Here is a 24,832-nt window from a genome sequence, read left to right on the forward strand (position 1 = left end):
ATGAGAAGCAACCGGGGCCGCAGCGGAACCCCCATAACGGGGAAGAGGCGGGCGACAGCGATAAAGAGGAGGGAAACGATGCCGCGCCCGGCGGCACTCGGCCGCTCGGCGGCCACCTCCGCTTCTAGAACGTTCCCGCCGCTGCGCGGGGAGGGGGTGGGGCCAGGCCTCGGAGTGGGCGGGGCCGGCGGGCGTGGGTGGGGCCTCGGGGTGGGCGGGGCGGGCTGGAAGCTTCCACGGCGCCGCGCGGTGGTTGGGCAGGGAAGCGAGCGAGCTTTAGTCGCTGCCGCCGCCTCCTCCTCCTTACCCCTGCTCCGCCATGGACTCCCGCAAGCTGAGCGAGCTGCGGGCTTTCGTCAGGCTCTGCAAGCAGAACCCGGGCCTGCTGCACACCGAGGAGTTGGCTTTCCTTCGCGAGTGGGTGGAGAGGTCGGTCACGGGCCGCGCCGCTGTTGAGGTGGCCATGAGGAGAGGCGGCGGGTGGGGGGGGGGGAAGAGGGGTTGGGTGGTCTCGCGCGGGATGCGGGGGGGGGGAGAGGGTGGAGAGGAGGAGGAGGGGGGTGGGGAGGAGAGAGGAGGGGGCGTGTGTCGCCCTGCGGCGGAGGGGGAGGGGCGGCACGTGTCGGCGCGCGGCCCCGCCGCGTGGCCGGGGAGGGGAGGGGGGTGGGGTCCGGCCCGGCCCGGTCCTGCTTGGCGGGTCTTCGGCGGGGATCGGCTCTGGTGCGTTCCCGCCTTCCCTCCCTCTCTTCCCGCCGCAGGGCGCGGCGCGGTTACAGCTCGAGCGTTAAAAAGATTTGTTGTGTTGTTGTGTTGTGTTGTGTTGTTTTGTTTTGTTTTGTTTTTTAAACTCTGGCTATTCCCGTTGCAAAAGCCTGCCCCCCGGCCATCTCAGTGGCTCAGCTTTCCAGGCTGGAAAGCCCCAGAGTAATACTTACCGAGCTAATTCTCGCATTATGCAGCAGAGTTGGCTAGCGTGTCTTAAAAGGAGCCGAGTTTGCGGGGAGGTGAGTGGCCTTGATTTACATCCTGGTACCCAAAAGCGTAAAATACCTGACAGTTTAACAGGTGGAATGGTTCCCACCCCAAAACGTGCTTTGCCCCTTGAAGTTTCGTGTATTAAGTACCTGAAGTCTTGCTCCCCTGCGAGGCACTTCAAATATCTGCTGCTCTTTACGTGGCACGTAGTCTTCTGTACACGTGTGGCGTGTCACAGCAGGTGCTTCTCAATATAAAAACATCCTTGGGTTCCATCCTGAGTGCCCATTAATACCAGATTGGAAGGGTTGAGATCTTTTGGCGCTGGCAGAGAACCCACAGAACCCCTGTATTTATCTAGGGTGCCTCTGCTTGGCTTTCATAGCTACAGCTCTCAGTACTCTAAAGGACTCAAAAGTTAAGAAAGTCCTTGCAGATATACATTTTGTGAAATGGGAAGTTAGAAGGTTTTTATCTAGTGACAAACTAGGATTTGCTTTAGAAAATTTGCTTTAAATTTTAATGTGAAAGTATTTTAATGGTAAGTTGTGCTGTATAGTACTAGTAATTAGCTGAAAAACTAGTGGGGGCTTGTGTGCGTACATATATAAGTAAATACTGGCATTTCACAGTATGTCATATCATGAAAATGGCTACAATGAACTATTTGGGTTTTTTTTAACAGTGATGTTTAAACTTTTTAATGTATCTGAATATTAGCGTGGTTGCAAAACCACCCCTCTTTACCTAAGCTTGGTTTGCAGTACTGATAGTAGCTGCACGTAGGCCTAGGAGGGAGATGCATGTCTGTTTTATCCTACTGTAGGTCTTTAGTTCCTTTTGCTAATGTACAAAAGACTTAAATGCCTCATCCTAGTTTACATCCGTTATTCTGTTGTGTAATTCTGAAGGTGTGAATGGAGTATTTGGGGAGGGAGAGGTAGAACACTGATTTCTTTCTACATTAGGGAATGGAAAGGTGCTAGATAATCTGATTTGTAACTTCCTCCATGTTAATGGGGAGGGCTCTAACTGCCAGATTAATTTTTAGAGTTTACATTCAGTTAATAGAAGGATGCTTGTATTACAAGTATAAAAATTAGGTTTTCAACCGTGTAATATTTTTTTCCATGTAAAATCTTCAGTGGATATCTTTATCTCAGGAGTTAAAGTAGAAGCTCCTGTAGCTTTCTGATTTTCTTCACGTATTTGAGCAAGTTATACACTTGGATATCTGGAGTGGTAGACTTTTAATGTCAATCTGTTTGGAAGTCTAATGGGTTCCCCTCTTCACTTCCATAATAGTGCTGTTTGCAGTATGACTATTAAATGCATTTATAGGATCTTCTCATTCTTTGGAAAGTGGTTGGAACTTAGCATGGCCTGGCTTCAGGTGGAAATAAACTCGATGAGTTTATCATCTTTTTTTTTTTTTACCTTATATTTATTATCTCTGTCAGGCTTACCTGTATTATTGCAAAAGACATAGGGTTAGTCCTCAAGGTAATGTTGCAAGTGATTAGAGAATGACTAAACGATACTGAAATGCATCGGTAATTTTTTCCAACTAAAATTCTGATGATTGACTTGTTTGTTTTTCTTAAAGCTAATGATTCTGACTTAAATGATGCTACCTGCTTGTAGAGCCAGGTAGCCAGAGTGGGATGCTTTATTTCTGACTAGCTGTTTATGTTGCATCAGAAATCTTAAGTCTTTCCTGTTTTCATGTGCTTGGTATCTTCTAACCTTTATTCTGTCTAGCTGTTGTATTTAATTTCTACATAGATGCTCTCTGTATAGAAAGTGTACACTACTGTACGATTATATTTGGAAGGTGTTTTGACATGGCTTTTTTTTTCCATAATTGCATAAAAATACAAATATTTTGACACCAATTGTTATGAAACGAGTTGTTAAAGAGAATGTATTTCAAAAACCTGCAATTGAGCAAAGGAACAATAGCACAGAATCCATAATTGATGAACAGGGCTTTTTGCCTTTTTTGTTGTTGTTTTGTTCAAATAGAATTTGACCCTTTTGAATTCTTGGTAATCCAGTTTCTCTTTAAAGATAATTTTGCTGTCAGTGATGAAAGTGGATGCAGAAATGACAGTTGCAGTTCTTCCAACAAGTCATAAAAGCAGCACTTCTCATCAGTGTGATGAGTGGAAGTACCGAGTAGTTGTTGCAGTGGAGTCCTGACAGCTCCCAAGAGTTGTTACTGGAATTGCACAACCCTGTTTTAGCACAAAGATTTAATTTTTTTTTTTTTTTTTTTTTGCGTGCGCTGTTTATACAGCTCAGTACCTGCCTTTTCCTACAAGTGTCTCATATATCTGTGTACTGTTGAGGTTAAATACATTGCAAACTTTGCATATATCCTTGCTGTGCGTTTAATCATTGTAATCAAATGCTGGTTTAATGGATTTTGGAGTAACTTGCTTTTGAATTGTTCTGGGATTGTAACTCTAGATTCAACAGACGGTAACCGGATAGTAACATTTTCAAGGACTAGGAGCGAAACTTTATCCTTGGCAGTTCATGAAATAGCATATTATAAAATGTGCATATGTATTAGTTAAACGTATCTCAGACTGTTCTAAGCTTGGATAGTTTTGGGGGGGATGTGAGAAGGGCAGAGGAAACTGACCATCTCAGCCTTGAGGTGATTCAAGGTGTCAGACTTAAAACCATCTGATCTTGAGACTGATAGTTTGGAATTGCTCAAGAATTTCATTCCTGTAGTTTTTTAGCTTGAACCGTTCTTAAATACGTGATTGGAAGCTGGAAATGTTATTGTACTTTTTGAGTTAGAGAGTTCTCAGTCTTTTTCTAGTAAGCCAGGCTGTGAAAGAGTTCGTTTAAAAAAAAAAAAAAAAGAAAAAAAAAAGTGTTGCCAACAAGCATTAGATGGATCTTAACTTGCGAGCATTGTGTTACCCTGGATATTGGCTATTAGCACCACTGAAATGCTTCAGAATTTTTTGTTTTCCTTTGTGCAGGAGAAGTTCCAAGGCTTCCCTAGACAGTCCCTATAGTCCTAGAGAAAACTCTTTGATTCTTACAGACTGGTAGAGAATTATGTGCCCTATTGTCAGCCTACAAGGATAAAAATTGAGGAGGAACAGTTAACTACATGTACTGTGTTTTTTTGCCTAGCCCTATAACGATTTATCTGACTGCAGTTGTTTAGTCCTTCCAGTATAGCTTAGATTAAGTAATGTCAACATTCCAGGGACACATCTAGATTTTTGCAATAGCTTCAGAAGATGCCTTTTTTGTAACTTATGGTATTTTATTTTGACAGTTTATCCTTGTAAACTAGAGGTAGCATAGGGCTGTTTGCTCGCCTTTTTCTGCAGGGCTTTGTGCCAGGACCTGTCACTCCTGCCACCACTTCTTCCCTCGTATACCCTCTCTCCCCAATTCATCCCTGTCCCCGTCCTGTCCTTTCCCATTCAGGTTTGTTTTCAGCCAGTTTGGGGCCTGACTGTGAGGTCATGCTGGTGACAGGAGGGAGGAGAGAGGGGAGAGGGCAGCAGCCTGACTTTGGAAGCTGTAGGATACCATCCTTAGGGTGCAGTGTTATGTTGCACTGATTGCTGAAAGCAGATAGTCCTGCACCCTTCCCGTTTCTCCTGCCTGCTCCTGTTTGCCCACTTCCTTCTCGTCTCCCCTGCATCATGTCTTACCAGTTGCGTGGGCCCCTAAGGAGTTGGTCAAGCCTGCTGACCATGATAGAAATGTTTCTTTTCCTTTTGGAGTGAGTATGGCCAGAACAATTGAAAACTATCAGTAGATGGGAATGCAGGACAGAGGATGGATGGGAATGGTAGTCCTTGTGGCAGCTTGCCATTAAGTATGATTAGATGTTACGTGAAACAGCTGGAGAATTCGGCCTATGCTTGTTTCTGGCTGCTAACCAAACTCGATATAATATACAAGTTTATTCTATATTGAAAGAATGCTGTCTATACAGAGAATGCTTCTTAACTTGTAGCTAAGCAAAGGTCAGAATATCAAAATACATAAAAGAAATGAAATTGTTTTCTAGGCAGCAATTTTTTAGTTGCATAAGCATTTTAGGCCATTAGGGTTCTCCTAACTTCTTTGACCTCTGTTCCAAATATAATTCTAATTTTAGTAATATCTATAATAATAATTTTTAATTTTGACTTAAAATACAAGTTACATTTTAAGGAGAAAATCCATTTCAGCCAAGGAAGCAGCTTTTCCGTGTGAGAAAGGGTGGGTGGGTGATGTGTGGCGTGCATGAGTACAAGTGGCAGCGGGGTTCTAGGTGAAAGAGCTAACAGACACAGTGGGCATTATGTTACACTGAGAAAAGCACGGTGGATGTGTGCTTTTTATTTGCTGGTTTTACAGTGAATTGGATCATCATGTTTTGTGTCACAACAAAAAGCTGAGCTTATCAGCGGGATTTGAATCAATAAAACACGTCACTCTTGATAATCTTATTGTTTTGTTTTTTCTCTTCTCTGTTTTGCTGAAAAGTATGGGAGGCACAATACCACCTGCTCCAGCCAATGCCTCCACAGAGGAGACAAGTAAGGTGAGATACGAAGCATTTATCATTGAAAACTAACATTTAGACTTTCTGCACTGAGCAGTAGGAGGGAAAAAATTGCTGTCAATTTTCACTCAAATAGGGTAGGTCAGCACGCTAGGGTGAGTGATTGTGAGAGTTCAGTCTCAAGCCCATTGCATGTTATAGATGACTTGTTACAGGTGGCTTCCTAGTTTATTTCAAGTGTTATCATGCTCCATTTCCCTAATCCTGAATGCCTGATGTTCTGTGCAATGCAAATGCCAAACAAAGTCTTGATTTCTCTTTTTTTGTTTTTGCTATCTGTTTATACACCTCTCTTGTAATCAGTAGTCGATTAAATTATAATCTTTGCATGGGAAGAAATATTAGTGAGCATGATAGGTAATGGAGTGAACAGCTGAACTATCAACTTTTTAAGGCAGTATAGTGGAAGAGTTTTTAGTTGGTTTTTGTTCTTTTTTTTTTTTTTTTAAGAGAAATAATAAATTTGGCTTGAAGATATTTATAGCAGGATTTTCCCAAGCTTGAAATTCTTTTGGAAAAAGTAGAATTGTTTTTTTTTTTTTGATTTAACAAGGCAGTGGATGCTGGAAATACTGACTGGTTAGAACTGTATGGAGGGATTGTGTATATGTAGTGAGTATAGTCTGTGATACTGAATATGCAGACAAGCACCTTATGTCTTTGATAAAGCAGGACATGCTAAATTACGGGATTCAGAGGAAATTAGTACTGTAGTTAGAAGATGATAGGAAAACATTTGAAAAAAACATTCTAAGTATGTATAAGCAGCAAAGATTTCTGACCTTGGCAAATGGAAACAATATTTTGATTGTTGACACCAGCTTATTGTTTGCTGCTAAGGGACCCTATCTTAATAGTATTAGATTAAGAGAATTTTTGATCCAGAGAATGTGTGAGGGAAGGCAGGAAGATTGAAAGGATTGATTAGTGTTCATTGCAAAACTGGTTCTGAATTGGGTGTTATCTGGATTATTTGGGTTCGATTATTGAATTAACCAATTTGAAGGATGGGCTTTACCAGTAATAGAAGTTCATGCATCAAAATTTGGGCTCTGAATTATTTGCATGACTGATAGACTTAATCTGAGAGGAGGAAAAAGGAGATTTGTATCTTAAAAATAAAACAGTTTAGCTGCAGAGCAGCTTTGAAGATTAATTTTTGATTTTCTGATGCATTGTTATTTATTAGAGTGGGACTAGAATATCGGACAGAAATAATGTATGCTTACAAATACATTTCTATTTCAGGGCAAAGCAGAGGAACAGCCAGAGGAGCCAGTTAAATCACCTGAGCCAGAAAGCGAAGAGAGTGACTTAGGTGTGGAAAACAGATGACTTTAACACATTTCACCAATTCGAACGTGGTTCTGGAAATCCTCTGTCTGTGGATGGAGCTTAATCTTGCTTTTTGTTTTTCCCCCAGAAATTGACAATGAGGGAGTGATTGAACCAGACAATGATGACCCTCAAGAAATGGGAGATGAAAATGTGGAGGTAAGCACAATATTTTCATTGTCCGTGGCAGTAGGAAAGATAGGGAGAGGTTTTGAGTTTAGTCAAGAATAGCAGCTGAGGGGAGACGAGTACCATGTTAGCTAGGTAGCCAGCTGTTGTGTTGGCTCTTTTTTTCCTAAGTAGAAAACCTACTGGCTTAAAACCACAGTCTTTTCTTATTCAAGGTTAGAGCCCATCAAAAAGTTCAGTGAGGAGAATCAGGTCAGAAAACACAAAAAAAAAAAAAAAATCAAAACACCCATGAGAACTAGATAAGTTGAATTATGGCATATTTCTACGTATCTTTTGAATGTTTTCTAGCTAAAAATAATGGTGGCTAATGTCTCTAAGCTGAAAGCAAAGTTAATTTTTCTTAAACTATGATTTTAATGCAAATTAAACACAAGATTCTGGAATCAGAAGACCAGAGCTCCCTTCTTTGGTGCTGTCTTAACATGATAATTCTGGCCTGGGCTCTCACAGCTTTTGCGTTTTGTGTGTGTGTTTTATTTTCTTTATTTTCCTAGGTAACTGAAGAGATGAGGGATCAAGCTAATGAGAAGAAGATTGAAGCAATAAATGCTCTAAGTGAAGGTGATAAACTGTTTTTTTTAGTCCATATTCAAGGACATTAAGTTTGGTTCTCCTCTTAAAAAAGGAAGTAAATATCCTGGACAATTTGAATGCTTTCAAGGAAGAGAAAGCCCACTTCCTGTTGGATACCCAAAACTATCTAGAAGGCAAAAGCTTCTCTAAGTATTGTCTTCCCAGTGTAGCTATAGTTTTGGACAGGGTTGGGGGAATGAGATACTGCAGCATCTTAATTACAAATTGCTCGTTATAGTACTTCCCTACATAATATGATGAGTGTCTCTGGTGGTTTGTCTTAGTGCAGTGAAAAGCTGTGTAATAAAGAGGTGACTTTCTGTTTGATTGCATGCAAAGTTAAATGTACAAATTTAACTGGGAAAAGTCCTCTTCCCCTCTAGCATTAATTTTGGAGTTTGTACTTCAGTAACATCGCAAGAGGGAGAAATTGATTTTCCTTTGTTGATAATGTTCCATTTAAGAAGTGCCTAAGGAGTGCCTTGTATCCTGTAAGGCAGGTTTGGCAATCTGGGTGTAATTTCATTGCCTAATGATTGAAACTTTACTGGTGCTCATATTTAGGTGAACTTCAGAAGGCTGTTGACTTGTTCACAGATGCTATCAAGCTGAATCCTTGTTTGGCCATCTTGTACGCCAAGAGGGCAAGGTGAGTCATTATAAATTAGTGATTTACATTTCTGCCTGTTCTGCTATTTTCCTTAAGAAGCCTAAATATAATGGCAACTTGAGGATCTATGTAAACTTAAACCACATGAGGGAAAGAGAAAAGTACACTTCATGGATTTTCTCTTACATGTAATTACCCAGATTTTGCTGAAGCAGCCATATCCAGAATATTGATAATAGAGTAAGTAACAGAATGATGTTCCAAAATGCATTGTGGTAATATGGCTTTTGGTATGTTGAATTAGAATAATGCTGGAAAACAAACACTTGTTAAATCTGAACGTTATTCTGAGATTAAGATGATGGCTGAAATCATGTCCTGTTTAGATGCAAAGTTAATTGTGGATTGTGTGAATTCTCTCCCTGTTGTACCTGCTAAATGAATTGATCACTGTGAAGTAGGCTTGTTTCCTTTCAACAGTCTGTCCTGGTTTGAGGTAAAACAGAACCAATTTTCTGTTCTGTAACTTCACTTCTTAGTGAGGCCTCTTTTAACTACTAAAATTAACAGCATATTGTGCAGAAACTGTTCGCTCTCAGAGTGATGAGAGACCTATGTTTATAGTTGATGCCAAGGAATGGTATGCAGAGAGGCTCTCATTCTTATTGCTATAACACCTAAGGGCAGATAACTTTATTTGCCCCACTGGGGGGTTGGAACTGGAAAAGTGTGGAGTCCCGGGGAGGAGCGGACAGGACAGGGGACCCAAAACTGACCAACAGGGTATTCCACCCCATCTGCTTCATGCTCAGTGTAAAAGCTGAGAGATCAAAGGATCAGGGCTCTTTCTTCAATGGCTGGCATCCGAGGAGGACTCTGTTCATCTGCCTTTGATCCCAATCCTGAATCCAGTTCTGGTCCATCACTGCATCCAGTCTGGGACTTACCCAGTGCCAGTCGGTGATATGATTGTCACCCTGGGAGCTTGATAGAGTTTTGTATATATTTTATCGTTTCCTTTTTATCTTATTATTAATATTTCATTGAAGTAGTTTAGTTCCTTCTAAACTCATAAGTCTCTCTCGTGTGTCTGTCATTCTGCCCAATGGTCAGCTCAGCCCAAACCATGACAGAGTCCTATGTTTGAACATGACACGCCTATTTCTCAACCCATTCAATACCCACCTTACTGCTAATTACATCTACCGGACTGCAGATAATGCATTGGGAACATTGTCACATTCCATGTGTGGTAGCCCTAACTTCATAATGCAGAAACACGTTTATCCTCCTAATTCTTGAGGAAGGCTGGGTAAATACGGGTTGCAGAAGTTCTCGCAGATTTTTTTTTTCCTCCTTTTACACAAAAAAAATCACTAACCGTGGATGATTTGATAGTTTAGTGTATCTTTTCCATAGCAAGGTATAATTCAAAGAGATGTTCAACTTTTGATGACTTTCATGTGATTAATTAATGTCCTTTATCTGTTCCGTTCTAGTACATCTGAACTGGTACATGCCTTTCTGTTTCTTCCTTCCATATCAAAGTTTTTGCATGTAACAACACTTCTGTATCTTAATACACTATTGTTGTTGCCACCATAGTAGTATTTTTAAACTCTTTTGCAGTGCCATGTCCTCAAGATTGGGATTAGCAATGAAAAATAAGAGGGATAGGAGAAGTTTAAAAGTTACCTCATTTGGTCTGTAGTAGAAATAAGCAAACAGTATAGCAGGATATTGTAAAACCTGCAGTGCAACAGCAGTGCTGATGAAGTGCTGTGAACAATACATCTCTCTGGTGGACTTGGGTTTTGGTTCTGGGGGGGTGTGCATTTGGGAAACTTAAGAGTTTTGTGCTGCCAGCAGCATTGGAATGTTTCTCATTGGTGAGGTGTAGCTTTGAGACAGTTTCGTGACACGTTGTCCACCTGTTTGTTTCTAGAAGAGGATGTGTGACTTTGTGATTGCTTTATAACAAGCCTTAATGATGAAGTTACTTACTGGCACTCTAATTGACAATAAATTGTTTTCAAGTAGATGTAAAAGGGCAGAAGTTCTGACTTGGAGTATATTGAATATCAAATACTTTTGTCAATTCAGGAATGTTTGTTTAGTGTTTTCTTCAGAGATTTTTCATTTGAAATGCCTGTACTGCCCTACTAGTTAATCTGATATGCCTGTGTATTGTAAAATTTGCAGTTATTTCACTTAACTGACAAAGGATTGGGGCTACTTTCTGGGTTTGTGTTTTGTTTTGCCTCTTTAATTTTGATGACTTGTCTCCTATCTCCTTTTATACCTCCTGGTGATTCTAGCCATTGATCCTTCTAGCCTGTGTGATAACTCGTGTTTTCTTTATCTTACTGTTTTAAAGACTATGTATTATGGCATGCATATTGTTATTGTTGTTTTGTTCAAATGGGTACTTGCCATTGGCTGTAGACTCCAAACACCACGAAATTGAACCATCCTTTGCATTTATGTATCCTTTCCTTGTGCACTAAAGTTATTATTGCTGGCAAGGCTTGAGTCTGAATAATGAGTGCTTTCGCTTCTTGCTATGATTCATCTACAGTGATGGGGGGAACTAAATTTCAGTGACTTCATTATCACTACAAAATCTCTTTGAACTCAGCTCTTCAAATATATCATCTCACTAGCTTGCCTGTTAGTCATCCAAAATTATTTCCATCTTAAGTTAGTAACTTGGTATTTCAAGATGTACAACAAACGTTCTTGTTCCCACAGTGTTTTTGTGAAACTACAGAAGCCAAATGCTGCCATTAGAGATTGTGACAGAGCCATCAAGATTAATCCTGACTCTGCACAGACCTACAAATGGAGGGGGAAAGCGCATAGGTAATGACCTGCACCTGTAATTGATACTCTCTTCACTCACTTGTGGAGAACAGTTTTGTTTATGCGTTCTCTCCTCTGTGTCTCTGAACTGTCTGTCTTGTACCTGAGGGCAGTAGCCATGAGTCAAGAAACCATTGTGCTGAGTGTATGGCTCACAGGAAAGAAAGGATGATGGTGATTTATTGATGGCAATTTATGAGTAGTCCTGGTACTGTCTTTTTTATCTTCTTTTTTTTTTTTTTTAAACATATCTTCTAGTGGCTTACTGCTGTTCTGAATAGCATTTTGTAATCATTCACTGAAGATTATGAGTTCTAGGACTGGGTTTTACTTGTTTGGAGGTATTAGTTTCACTTAGTTTTTATTTACAAACCTATAATTCTTAAACATTTCTCTGCTGCCCTTATTCCATTAGATCCTAGAGCACATTTACATAGTAAATTAAAGTGTCTAGTTATTAAGGGAACCATTTGTTGCAATTGCAAGAGTGATATTAAGCAAACAATTTAATTATTTAAAATGGCATTAGGCCAGTGTGCATCCTCCCCCAACTATAGTTACTTTATTTTTCTTTTCTTGATGACAATAAATCACCCCCAAAAAAGTAAGGTGACACGTTTTACAGGCTGTATAAAAACGTAAGGAATAAATGCTAATAGAACTGACCCCCCAAAAAAGACATTTTAAACAGTGTTCAGAGTAGTTTGTGAATGTCTACAGTTTTAGTGAACGACTTGGAGCCTAAGAGTGAGAAGACGAGTATAGTTTGGATTAACACCTCTGTCTGTAAGCAGAAGTGCTTTGACTGTTTAGGAATGCCACCGTTTGCTTAAAGTTTTGACTATCAAGAGTTTGCATAAATGAATAGTTAAGAAGTGTGCACAGTAGCTCATATGACCTCTTCAACTAAGACATGGTGCACCCAGTTAACTGTAATGTTTGAGTGCTGAGTAAAGAGAGTAAAGAGTGATCTTGAGGTAGTAGTGGTGTAGACTTGTACAGAACCCCGAGTGTGTAGTTTTACACTGAACATTTCCCTAGTGGTGCAGAGTATTTTTATTAATGTTCTTCATGTGTTTAGGTAGGGTACCTTCTCCCTGTGAGACCCTTCTTGTTCATAGCAAACAATGACACTAGCTGATTGAGGGTTTTTTCCTCATCGTTGCTTTGAGCAAAAGTTATTGTAAGGGTGTGAAGTAAGTAAATACCTTCTAATGGCATGGTACCATGCAAGTTACAGAAAACACCATGATTACTGAACTTTAAACTTCTCTAAGTCCATAAAGCTGCAGGTAAAAATACTGAATGCCGCATGGTTGTAAGTATTTTGAAGAGCTAAAAGAGTTTAGTTTGCTCTTTCCCTTCTGAATGTTGCTATCTTCTGAATTCCAGACTTCTGGGTCACTGGGAGGAGGCTGCTCATGATCTTGCCCTAGCTTGTAAACTGGATTATGATGAAGATGCTAGCGCCATGCTGAAGGAGGTGCAACCAAGAGTAAGTGGGGAGACATAATGGAGGTTCCTCTTTGTTTAAGTGTTGTTGCTGCCTTCGAATTCTTCCAATATGCATTATTTTGGGGGAATGTGTTCACATGTCATCTTACACTTCAAACTGAGTTTATAAATACTTCTGTCTTCAATCACAGCTGTTTATGGCCGTGTGTAGAGAAATTGAGTCTTTGGGGCTGGGGTTGTAACTGAACTATGGAACAATATGTTCCTTTTCTAAAATCTTAACAGAAGAATATGAAGTAGTTGAAGTTTGCCAGGCATTTTAGAATCTAGACTAAAACATTCAGAACAGCAGGAGAACACTGTCGTAATGGATTTTTTCCCAAATGTTTCAGAATTGATCAAAGTTTCATCCTAAACACGTTTTACAAAGGAAGTACTTTGCTGTGATTTGTACTTTCATTAGTCTACCCCATGAGGGCAGCATAGTCTCTGTAAGACTGGTTTTCAGCTTTTGTCAAGTGGTTGACCCCGGCATTCTTCTAAGAAAGAACTCTTTACACAAAAGTAAGACTGTTGATAGTAGGCTTTCTTCTTCATCTGTTTTGTATAGTCCTTTAAAGTGCTTGGCAGACAATGGATTTCAGCTGTTGTATTGTATTGGGTTTAAGTGGTAAGGTATGGGGGAAGGCGGAGACTGCAGGACTGGCCTTTTGTAAAAAGACACATGGGAGTGTCCCTATACCAGACAGAGTCAGTTCCTCCTGGCTCCAAACCAGACCCACTGCTGGCCAAAGCTGGGCCTGTCAGTGACACTGGTGGTGCTTCTGTGATAACATATTTAAGAAAGGGTTAAAAAACACAGTGCAACAGCTGTGAGATAGGGGGGTAAAGAAAAAAAAAATGTGAGAGAAGCAACCCTGCAGACATGAAGATCAATGAAGAATGAAGGGGAGGAGGTGTGCCAGGCACAGGAGCAGAGATTCCTCTGTAACCTGTGGAGAAGACCACAGTTAAGCAGGTTGTCCCCCTTGAACCCATGGAGGTCCATGGTTGAGCAGACATCCACCCTGCAGCCCGTGCAGGACCCCATGCCAGAGCAAGTGGATATGCCCTGAAGGAAGCTGCAGCCCATGGAGAGTCCATGCTGGAGCAAGCTCCTGGCAGAAACTGTGGCCTATCAAGAGGAGTGCATGCAGAATCTGGTTTTCTGGCAGGAGCTGCAGCCCATGGGGGACCCATGCTGTAACAGTCCGTTGCTTAAGGGCTGTACCCGATAGGGATGACCCATTCTGGGGCAGTTCTTCAAGAACTGCAGCCTGTGGGAAGGACCCACATTGAATCAGTTTGTGAAGCACTGCATCCTGGGGGGAGGCATCCCATGCTGGAGCAGGAAAAAAATGTGAAGAGGAAGGAGTGGCAGAGGTGGAAGGAGTGGCAGAGGTGCAGTGTTACGAACTGACTCGCAGCCCCCATCACCCTGCACCATTTGGGGTGGGGGGAGGGGTAGAAAGAGTGGGGAACAAAGGAGTGAAGTTGAGCTTTGGTAAGAAGTGGAGTGGGGGGAAGGTGATTTTAGTTCTATCTTTGTTTCTTATTATCCTACTCTATTTTTAATTGGCAATAAATTAAATCCTTTCCATGTTGAGTCTGTTTTGCCCACAGTGGTAGTGGATGAGGAATCTCCCTGTCTTTATCTCAAGTCAGGAGCTTCTCCATCTTATTTTCTCTCCCTGTCGTGTTGAGGAGGAGAAATGAAAGAGCCACTTAGTGAGCCTCTGGCAGCTAGCCAGCCAAGGTTAACCCACCATGTGCATAAACGTTCCTGTGTCTAATAACCAACTTCCAGTTTTCCTACCACACCTTTGTAAAAGACACCGTTTACAGCAAAACAGCAATTTAAACCATGTTACAATCTATTAGTCTTCTGTGTTGGAGGGTATTGATCTGTGGTAAATCTAATTAGGTCTTGGGTCTCAACCTTTTTTATAAGACATATATTTAATGCTTGGCTGAGGGGGAACCTTTTATTTCCCAGTTAACCTGCCCATGCACGGAAACAGCAAAGTATTTCTGTGATACATGGATGTGCAGTTGCCAACTGTGGGGAATTTGTGTATGTAACTCAAGGAAAAATAGATGATCACGGGTGATTTTTTTTTTTTTTTTTTAATCTTTAATAAGTGAAGATGATACATTCACCTAATTTATTTACTTCCAGCTTTCCTAGCACTTTTTAGTTTGTAGCACTTTCAGCCAAAAGTCTGGAGTTAAATTCTAAAAATGCTTGGTTCATTTAGAAAAATACTTGCAAACAATGGAAGTTTGGAAACGCTTAATGTGCGTTAAAAAAAAAAACCACAACTTCTCTCTCTCTTAATGAACTATTCAATGACCATAACACCAGGTTTTGCCAACTCATACTGCGTTCAATACCAGTCAGTCCTCATGCCTGCGAGTATGCTTTCTCTCAACAGATGTACTTCAAGAATGATGTGGTATGGAATGAATAACTCCTAGCTAAAATAAATTGTACTGAAACTTCACTACTTATAAAATCATTTATTTGTTTAAAGGGTGGTATGAAAGAACAGAAGAATGTCCATTGTAGTAGTAGTTGGTGTCTGTTCTTGTACCTTGATTTTGCTGTGTTTTTTAGTCACAGAAGTGTTACAGGATAACCATCCTACACAGTTTGTGAAATCATGAACCATTTTTTGCAATGCCGTATAAGGATACGTTCTGGTTTCAGGAAGGCAATGCTGCAGTTAGTATTCTATTGTTAAAATAAGCCCTGAATGAGGAGCCTTAGGGACTTCATTGCTAACTACTCTCCTCTGCTGGGCTGCAGATTTGATAGACTTGAGAAAAAGGTAGCAATAGGAAGCAAACTTTCTCCCCACCAGCCCTTTCTTGATTTGGTTCAGGTATTCTTTGGTCTGCTTACATCTAACTGTGTATGCTGCAAAGGCATCTGGAACAGCAATTACAGTATCTAAGGTGTGTCTGTGTGCAGGGGGAATTATACTTCCTGTTGCTATCCCGGTAAAAATTCTTTTTTCGGGGGCAGTTGCTGATTTTAGCCCTGAAGAAATGACTGTTTCAGCATAAAAGCACAAATGGGTGTGGAGTGATAACGTTTCTAGGTTCTAACTATGGTGCAAGTCCCAGAGCTCTATAGCAAAAAAGTATACTGGAGTGCGTGTTCTGGTGAGACTAGTTAGGGCCTAGTAAACATGAATAACTGATTGCTCTAGAGAGGAAGTAGCAAATGACTCCTAAAACAGAAGGGCTTTTAGGATGTGAAGTCAAATCTTTTAAGAATCGGTAAAAGAAGATGGCTATGCTTACATGTATTTTGTATTGAAATACGGTATGTGGTATGCTAGAAATGTATGTGAAATCTTGGTATTCTTTTGTAACAGGCTCAGAAAATTGCTGAACATCGCCGAAAATATGAGCGGAAACGTGAAGAAAAAGAGATCAAGGAAAGAATGGAAAGAGTGAAGAAGGCACGGGAGGAGCACGAGAGAGCACAAAGGGTGAATACTTAGGCTGTAGTATTTCTTGATATGTGGAGAGTGTCGTAGTTATTTTGCTTAAAATGAATTGCAGAGAAGAATTACTTTCAATTTTAAGTCTTAGAATTATATTTTAGAGAGTTGATTTCTGTCTTGGTTACTTGACCAATAATGAATTTTGGAGAAGGTGGCATTGTACTGCATCTGTTTTTATTGCTTATGACAAAAACAGGGTCTGGAATATCTACTAATCCTGTATTTCAAGGGGTCACTTCTTGTATGACTGTACCAGAATAGTTTTCACTTCAAGTACTTATGCCTCCTGAAGTGGGAGGCTTTAAATTCAAATAATACTTTGCTTCTATTCCTCACTTTCTGACACAGTTTGCTTGCGTTTTCTTCATGCTTTACTGACATATTTTAATATGTTGGGGGTGGGAGTTCTAAAAATGTAAGTTGAGGTGCTAAAAACAAATCATAGAATTGTTTAGGTTTGAAAAGACCTTTAAGATCATCAAGTCCAATAATACTGTATAGTACATGGATTGCTCTTGAGCCTTGTCACAGGCTTCCTGGTTTGCTCGTTGTGTGTGCATACATTTGTTCTCACTAAATGTAAATTAGATGTTAATGTGCAAATGTGTAAATACAGCCAATACTCAGATTCAGCTCTTTTGAGTATCAGGATACGCTAAACAGGATATGCTTCAGATGCAGAAGAAATGAAAGTGTGGAAAAGCAAATTGAGTACAGATAGTTCTAGAGATATGCACCAAAAATTTGGTGAAGCAGTGAAAAGGGTATGAGAAGTATGTACAGAGGCTCTTGCATCTGTTACAAAGATGCAGGGTGTTGCAGTGGATAAAAACAACTTGACTACCTGAGGTTATGAATTCAAAGCTGACCAGAGGTAAATTGTTGTATAGGCTGAATGCTGTTTCCTTCTTGTACTTTCTTTTGCTCCATGTCAACTGTTTCAAAAGAATAGAGACAGAGGCAACCACTGGAAGAGCACATAGTTAAAATAACCATTAAGTTTCTGTATTTAATTTTCTGGAAACTACAGTAGCTTGAAGCTTAGTATTTGTGTTCATACAGAAAAACAAGAACATGCCTGAATCCAAACTCCTGAATGTTTGATCCCTATGAACCATTGTAGGAGTTGTCATATGCCTTATTGTAAACTATCGTATTAGCAAGCCACTGCTGTCTTTTAGCGTGTCACGCAATTTGTTAGCAAGTTGTTGAGACACTCCATGACTTACACCTATTGTCAGGTGCTAAAACATGGCTTCTCCCATAGGAAACTGCCCCATATTTATTCCAAGGATGCAAGTTTCCTGTTTTCAGGAATGTCAGATAACTTGTGTACTCTAAGAGTATCCACTTAAATCATACAGTTCATACTGAGTAAAAACATACTATGCATAACTTACCTGCAAAAACATACTAAAGTAAGAGTAGACATTGCTATTTCTTGTCAGTGGTTTTGTACATAGTAAAGTGATTTGTTTGTTTATTGCAACAGCCTACCTGCCTGAAACAGTCTCGGCTATTTTTTTTTTCTCCTAAATCCAGTTGAGCAGTAGAAAACAGGCTGTAGTTCCATTGCTTTGTGTGGAATGATGTGCTTTCATCTGCAGGAGGAAGAAGCAAGACGACAGGCAGGAGGAGCTCAGTTTGGTGGCTTCCCAGGTGGCTTCCCAGGTATTTTATTTTTAAGCACCAATACTTGAGGTAGCAGTGACTGTTGGGGTTTTATGTTTGTATGTTTTTGCATGCAGTATTATAACCACAGTTTTTATAGCGCTCGTTCTCAAGACAGAGAGAAAAATATTCTATGAAGTTTAGAACTTGTTTACAAATAACTCTTTGAGTAACAGTGGGAAGAGGGATTGGATTCTTTCTCTTAAAAAGGATTGATGCTGGGTAGCAAGTAGAGGAAAGACAGAAAATAATGATGGATAACAGAATGAAAGGATTTAGGTCTGAGAAAACAACAAAGGTACAGTACTTCCTTAATAATTTGTGCTGAAAAACTAGTACACAGATGCTTTCTAAATTACCCAGGGTGCCTTGGACCCATTCTGCTTAAGGACAATAGTTTTAAAGTTGAAAAATTGGATTGAATATTAGGGAAATCTGTGCTGGTTGTAAGCAATTGTTGAACAGAATAGTTTTTCAAAGGAGGTAGTTACCTTATAGAAAAGCTGTCCTTGAACAGTCCCACAAAAATTGGGCTTTCCATGTTATTTTTAGGTACAGTAGACTGGGGAGAAACAAGAGTACTAATGCTCTTGAAGATTGAGAAGTAGCTGAGGGAGGCTGTGTGCATGCTTCGACCAGATCAGCTTGTCAGGGGAACCAGAGAGACCATATCTACCCTGCTCAGCACAGCTGGGGTAGCTGCTGATTAAGGATTCAAAAACAGTCCTCAAGCATTTTGCTTCAGGGTTTTTTTTTTCTTTGGTGGTACTTTTTTTTTTTTTTTTTCCAAACCGAAAGTTCCTACCAAGTGTGGAATGTGCCTGGGACATACTACTACTGATCTGCTTTTGCCCTGAATTGTTCACCCCAGGCATTCATTCAAACTCCTTATGTTCCTGGGCTTGAGACCTACCTGATTTAAGTTAACTTGCGTTGCAAGAAAAATAACTGCAACTCTGTACAAAGTGCTAGAACCTGATGCTCATTACAAGCCTCCTATTAATTTGAGTTAGAAACCTGGATGAAATAAGATGTAGGTCTTCACATAAAGAGAAGGTGAAGACCCTGCTTTGCATTCAGTGGAGCAGCTGTAGCCTTATGGAAGACATGGCTTTAAAGGTGTGGCAAAGGAAGTATGTCTTGGGCTCTCTCAGTGAGTGTCTTGTATAGATGAATTCAATGTTTTTCGTCATGCGTTCTTCTTGTCTTGGGTTTGCAGGTGGATTTCCTGGGGCTATGCCTGGAGGTATGCCAGGAATGGCAGGTATGCCAGGCCTCAATGAGATTCTCAGTGATCCAGAAGTCCTTGCAGCCATGCAGGTGAGTATTTATTAAAACTAAATGTTCTGAAGGAGGGAAGAACAGTGCCTATGAGCTAAGGGAAGGAAGAAAGATGTGACCTTCTAGATAGCAATGGGATGCTTGCTTATTTCTGTTGTGAAATTCTGTCCTTCTGTGTGTGTGGCACCAGACTGTCTCGAATCGGGAGCCTAATTAAAGGTGCCTCCCCTTCTCCCCTCCCCATACTCGCCTACAATAGACAAAACTATGTGCTATGTAGAGTTCTTCATCTCTTTTGAGTCTTTTAAATGGTTATTTTCCACACAGTATAATTCACTTGCTTCTTTCTTGAATACAGATTGTGGCGAGATTATTAACAATCATTTTTTGTTTGTGCATAATTTTGTTGCAACACAATATATTACAGTAATACTGAGACAAGAATTGCCTTTCTCTTTAGGGAATTAAGTGGTTGGTTTTTACCAGAGGCAAAGTAGTATCAGAATAGTTCTGCATCTAGCATTTTCTAAATTCATGTTCACAAAGCTTACTTCTCCAGTGGGCTTGATTAATTGCTCAATGTCATGACTACTGTTACACAAAAAAACTATTCCACCAGATTAAATAGAACATATCTGACAACATCAGTTTTAGGGGCAGGTGGGCTAGGAAAAATCTGAGCTATATAGTTGTATTTGTGTACTAATATCATCAAGTGTCTTGTTACTTTTTCTGGATTGCTGTGCATAAGCTAGAGTTACGTGTTAGTCTCGCCTTATTGAACAACTATGATCCTGATCTAAATCAAAGCATCACGAGGGAGTTTTATTTGGTATGCCCTGAAATCACAAAAAAGGCATCACTTGCCATACAAAAGTTTATGGATTCCCTTAATGGTTTCTGGTGTTTGGCTACACACCTTTACTTAGGCTGCCACAGTCAGCAATGTTGACTGGCATCCAAACCATCCAAAAGAACCCCTGTGACTTATTGTTCTATTCATTACCTGGCTAATTTATGCCGCAAGACAGGAGTTTGAAATTAGAGTTGCTGAAAACAGAGCTTTGAGGTGCAGCTAAATATTAAGTGCTTGCTACATCCCTTTAAGAAGACTCCATTGCATGCTGATTATATATACCCCAATGGATTGTAGGACTGTGTTGCAAGAATGTGTTGAGAGTGTTTTCTGATAATGGAGGCAGGCTTTAACATGTAGAGCCTGTCAGCAAAACCTTGGGTCTCTTCCTGACCTCTTTGTACAAACTTTACATCTAGATATGATTTATTCAGCATCCTATGTTTGCACTGCCTTCTTTTCCTAAAAGGTCCAACTGGCTATGTTCTGGTCCTGTCTGAATTGTCAGTGTAAATTCTAGTCTTAAAAGACAGTAGTTTCTACTGCTTGGCTTCTGCTCAGTGCAGCTATGGAATATGTTGATGGATAATGGTAGCTGGCAGCTATTACGTAGGTTATCTGAGGTGTTACAAAAAAATTCTCATTTATTGTCTTCAGGATATTTCCTTTTTTTTTGTCAATTGTGGCCGATACTAGTCTTTTAAGCATAGAAGGCTCAAAGTGGCAAAACTTCTGCTGCGTTTATTTTCATAGCTTCTTAACAGTAGTATTTGTGACCTTTTGCAGTGACTTCCAGTGCATGTTAATTTAGCTCATTTGCCCCTAAGCTTTTTAGTCTCCAGAAGAATTGGCTGAAATTTTTGTGTGTGTGTTTCTCTTATTTCACTGTTTTAGCTGTCTGGAGGGTTCTGTGGTACTTCCTGTCTTGCATGTGCAACTGTTGTGTCACAACGTGACATTTATGTTTTGGAGAGCTGTCATGGGTCAAATATAAGTCCTTTTCAAAAGGAGTGATGTGTAAGATGAACCTATGGATTCCTTATCTGACATGTAGTTATATGTTACACCCAGCCTTCCACCAAAATGTTAGGTTGGAAAAAAGAATAGTGATAACTTTTTCCTTAGTATTTTTCATCCTTCTGCAACTAAAGACTACAGCATTAGAAAACTGAATGTTTCACTAGTAATGGGAACCATTGTGTAAACAGCACATCTTATGTACTAAATATTTCCCTATGGAATTGTTGATATCTTCAGTCTTAAACTTCATTCAGATAATATTGCTCATTGATGTGAAACCTTGGATGTGTTAAACATTTTTATAAACACAGTCTGACATTTAGGGCTTCCAGGGATTTGCACAAGTACAGAATAATTTACATGCTGTGAATTTATAGGACCATAAACCACATAATTGGATATTTAACATTCATTTAGGTGTGCTTTGACACAAAGCAGTGACTAAGCTTACTCAGCTTTTTGTTCTGGATTCATATACAGGTGAAAACACAGATTTAACAGCATAATGTGATCTCTACAGTCATGTGCCCTATTTTGAAATTGAAAATTCAATAAATTTGAGATTGTGAAAGTCATCTCTTTTTTTTTTTTTCTGCATAGGAATCCTGTAAAGTGGAGAAAATATATCTAGTGTCTGTCTGTTTTCTGAACATCAGCATTCTATTTTTCATGGGCTTTGCAGATTCCCTTTTGCGAGGGGGACAAAACACTTATAAATCCTTCTAACAAAAGATAAGGCTTGACTCTTGGTTCCCAACATGCATAAAACATGACTGAATCACGTGGGTGATTTCAGTGGAGTCCACACCTGCCAAATGCAATTTTGGATCAGACTTGTTAAACAGCTTTTGTCTGTGTCTGATGATAGAATAGATACAGGGTGGTGTAGGTGTCTGTAGGACAGACAGCTCTGAGGACACCAGTTTGTTTTTGATGGTTTCTAAAGAATACATCTGCAGTAGCAATGGGCTAGAAGTCTAGGGAACATTGTATGTTTCAGTGAAACTACTTAAATGTGCTAGAAAGAACAGCAAATGAAATCACAGCTGATGCAGATTATTTGTATTGGACATAATAAAAGGCTTGCACTTTAGCTGAGTTAAAGAAAACTTGAATCTTTGCAGAAGTTGCCTATAATGGAAACCTTTTTACAGGCTGAGATGTAAAAATCAGTCTATACAGATTTATTAAAAGGCACTGTTAAAAACATGCACATGTAAAATGACTAAAAACAATTCTAGCTTAATGGAGACCAAAGGTGTACTAGAAGTACAGAAAAAAAGTATTAATGCTTCTCATACTAGATAGAGAAGATGAAGTTGGTATTCTTTTGACCACTGACTTTAACGTATACATGAATGTATTTATTAACTGCAACACAGTAGTGTGATGAGAGAGAAGGTTCTTTTCCAGTTGTGATTTCTCAGAGGAGGTGGGGAATGACTGAGAGTTAGATGCATTTTCAAAAGCCAAACATTGCCACATCATTTGCCCACAGAGTAAAGTTTCTGCTGCTGGAAGGAACAGAGGTGAAAGGGATGAGTAGCAGCTATTGCTTAGAGGAGGGTTATCCTATTGTGCGTGCTACATGCTTAGAGCTCCTGCATCCTTCAAAATGTATTTGAAGATGCCTGAATAGAAATATTCCAATAGGTGTGGCTGTGTTTGGCTCCTGTTTTGGGGAAGAAGAGATCTTATCTTGTGCCCCTTCGCACACATTGTGCTATTACTGTAACAAGTTCAGTAATTACTCTGGCATTCACTAATGAAGCATTAACAGCATGCACTATGTCATTGGGTTCTCTTTAGAGACCTCTTGCCCAAAACTCTAATCTGCTCTTGTGAAAAGCTGAACAAGACTAAATTCATGTTGGAACCACATAACCACTAACTTTTATAGACTTGTTTTATAAACGCCCTAACTTTATTGCTTTTTGTCCTGCAGGATCCAGAAGTTATGGTTGCATTCCAAGATGTTGCCCAGAACCCAGCAAATATGTCCAAGTATCAGAATAATCCCAAGGTCATGAATCTCATCACTAAATTGTCTGCCAAATTTGGCAGTAAACCATAAAATCCCTGGATCTTAAAAATCATATCTGAATGGGAAGGATTGGATTTGGCTAGCCAGTGTTGCAATAAAACAAACCATTGTACCTCTGATACTCTTAAGAAGAGAAACGGGGTGTTCTAAGGAGAACTGCTCTGTAGCCCCAAGCATTGACTTTATTCAATGATTGGTTTATAGCACTCAGATTATATTCAGATGACCTAGTTTAAACCATCCCTCCTTGTCCAAGCGTTGCAACCTTTTATTGTAAGTATTACAGACAGTTTCCTTTAAATGAACGCTCCTGTAAGAAATCGTAATATTCCAGGAGTGTAAGATAAAAACCTGCTGTTGTGTTATTTTGGATTTTTTTTTTTTAATTACACTCAGTCAGCAAAGAGAAAGGAACTTCAACAGTTGAAGTCTGTCCTAATCCCCCTAGGACAGAAAAGTTGGCCTAGTCACGAATAGCAAAGGTGGGACAAGTCTGAAGAATTAACTGGATAAAGGCATTGTCTGCAAATAAAAGTATTTTCTTTTTTTAATGGGTTACTGACTTTATATAGCTATTAAAATTGTCAGTATAACCATGCTAGCTAGTTACACACTGGAACTTCTGGCAGTACTACAAGTAATGTAATGTTTTGATCACCACAACTGTGCAGCAAGGGTACAGTCCTATCCTTTGCACAACCTGGCATGAAGTACATATTGCAGAGGCCACAGAGGTTTTGTTACTTGCTCAATTCTTGTCCAGCACCTTTACGTAACATTTTATTTATCAGTCTGGGTATGGGAGAGCAGCTTACTGTCTGTGCTCGTGCTCTTGTCCTTTCCCAGTTTGCAGGTCCTCCGCTGGTTGCACTTGCCCTTCCTTGGGGCCATGCTTACCAGGTTTCATCTATTTAGAAACTTTAGGGAAGGAATCTTGTTCCCGTCACTACCTCTGTCCTACTGAATGCAAGCCATCCAGAATATGTAAATGCAGAGTTATAAATCAGTGAAGGGGAGAATACCCAACAAAATTGCAGCTCTGTGTTCTGAGTCTGTTTGAGTCTTTACATGCTTACTGATTAAAATTTCTTGGCCAAAGTCCTGCTTGTTTCTGTAGAGGTGATGACTCTTCCTTCACCACATAGTGTAGTCTTCCATCTTTTCTTGTATCCTTTTCTTTAAAAAAAAAAAAAAAAAAAAAAAAGAAAAAAAAAAAAGAAAAAAAAAAAAAGAAAAACTCAAACAAAAACAAACAACCCCCCCAAACAAAACAAAACACAAAGCTGTTGTGGTTTCATACTTCCATGTTTTTGAGGCTTGTGATACGGAGGAAAAGGTGAAGTAATTGGAGCAGACAGAACGTTCTCCTAATGCTTGTGTGTTAACAGCATGGGTATCCTTGAAGCAGCGTCTGTGCTGATGATGTTCAGTTGATTTGTCTACCAATAAAGACAGTTGTTGCTTTTGTTTGTCTTAGCCAAAACATTATCTTTCTGTGGGAAAATGACCATAGTTACCTGTTCACCACTTGAGTCTCAATGTTTGTTACTCTTTTGTAATTCTGTATCTTAAGCCATAACTGATGTTACCATTTTTAAATAAATCTGGATTGGTGTAGGAACTCAACAACAGTTGCAAAAAATAAATCCCCAAATGCTTTTTCTCATGCTAATGACCCTGCAGAATGAAATGTGAATCTTTTTGCTTAAGAAATATAGTTCTGAATACTTCTCTTAGCCTTTAAAAATAAAGTATGGTTTTGAAAAATAAAGCTTTTTGGGTTTGTGTAACTTTATGATAAAGCCTATTT

The 24,832-nt window shown here is 39.8% G+C and overlaps 1 protein-coding gene across 1 annotated transcript; it reads left to right on the forward strand.

Annotated features, from left to right (window-relative positions):
* Positions 1-262: 262 nt before the first annotated feature.
* On the forward strand, positions 263-24,259 carry ST13 (ST13 Hsp70 interacting protein). Its single transcript, XM_082481132.1, has 12 exons — positions 263-429; positions 5,491-5,548; positions 6,818-6,887; positions 6,993-7,063; positions 7,591-7,657; positions 8,234-8,318; positions 11,031-11,141; positions 12,534-12,636; positions 16,019-16,135; positions 17,758-17,821; positions 19,041-19,141; positions 22,924-24,259. Exons 1-12 carry the CDS (start codon positions 320-322, stop codon positions 23,050-23,052), a joined length of 1,086 nt encoding a protein of 361 aa, XP_082337258.1. The 5' UTR covers positions 263-319; the 3' UTR covers positions 23,053-24,259.
* The last annotated feature ends 573 nt before the right edge of the window (positions 24,260-24,832 follow it).

This window comes from Vanellus vanellus (assembly GCF_965231255.1).
Source record: "Vanellus vanellus genome assembly, chromosome: 1".
Classification (NCBI taxonomy): domain Eukaryota; kingdom Metazoa; phylum Chordata; class Aves; order Charadriiformes; family Charadriidae; genus Vanellus; species Vanellus vanellus.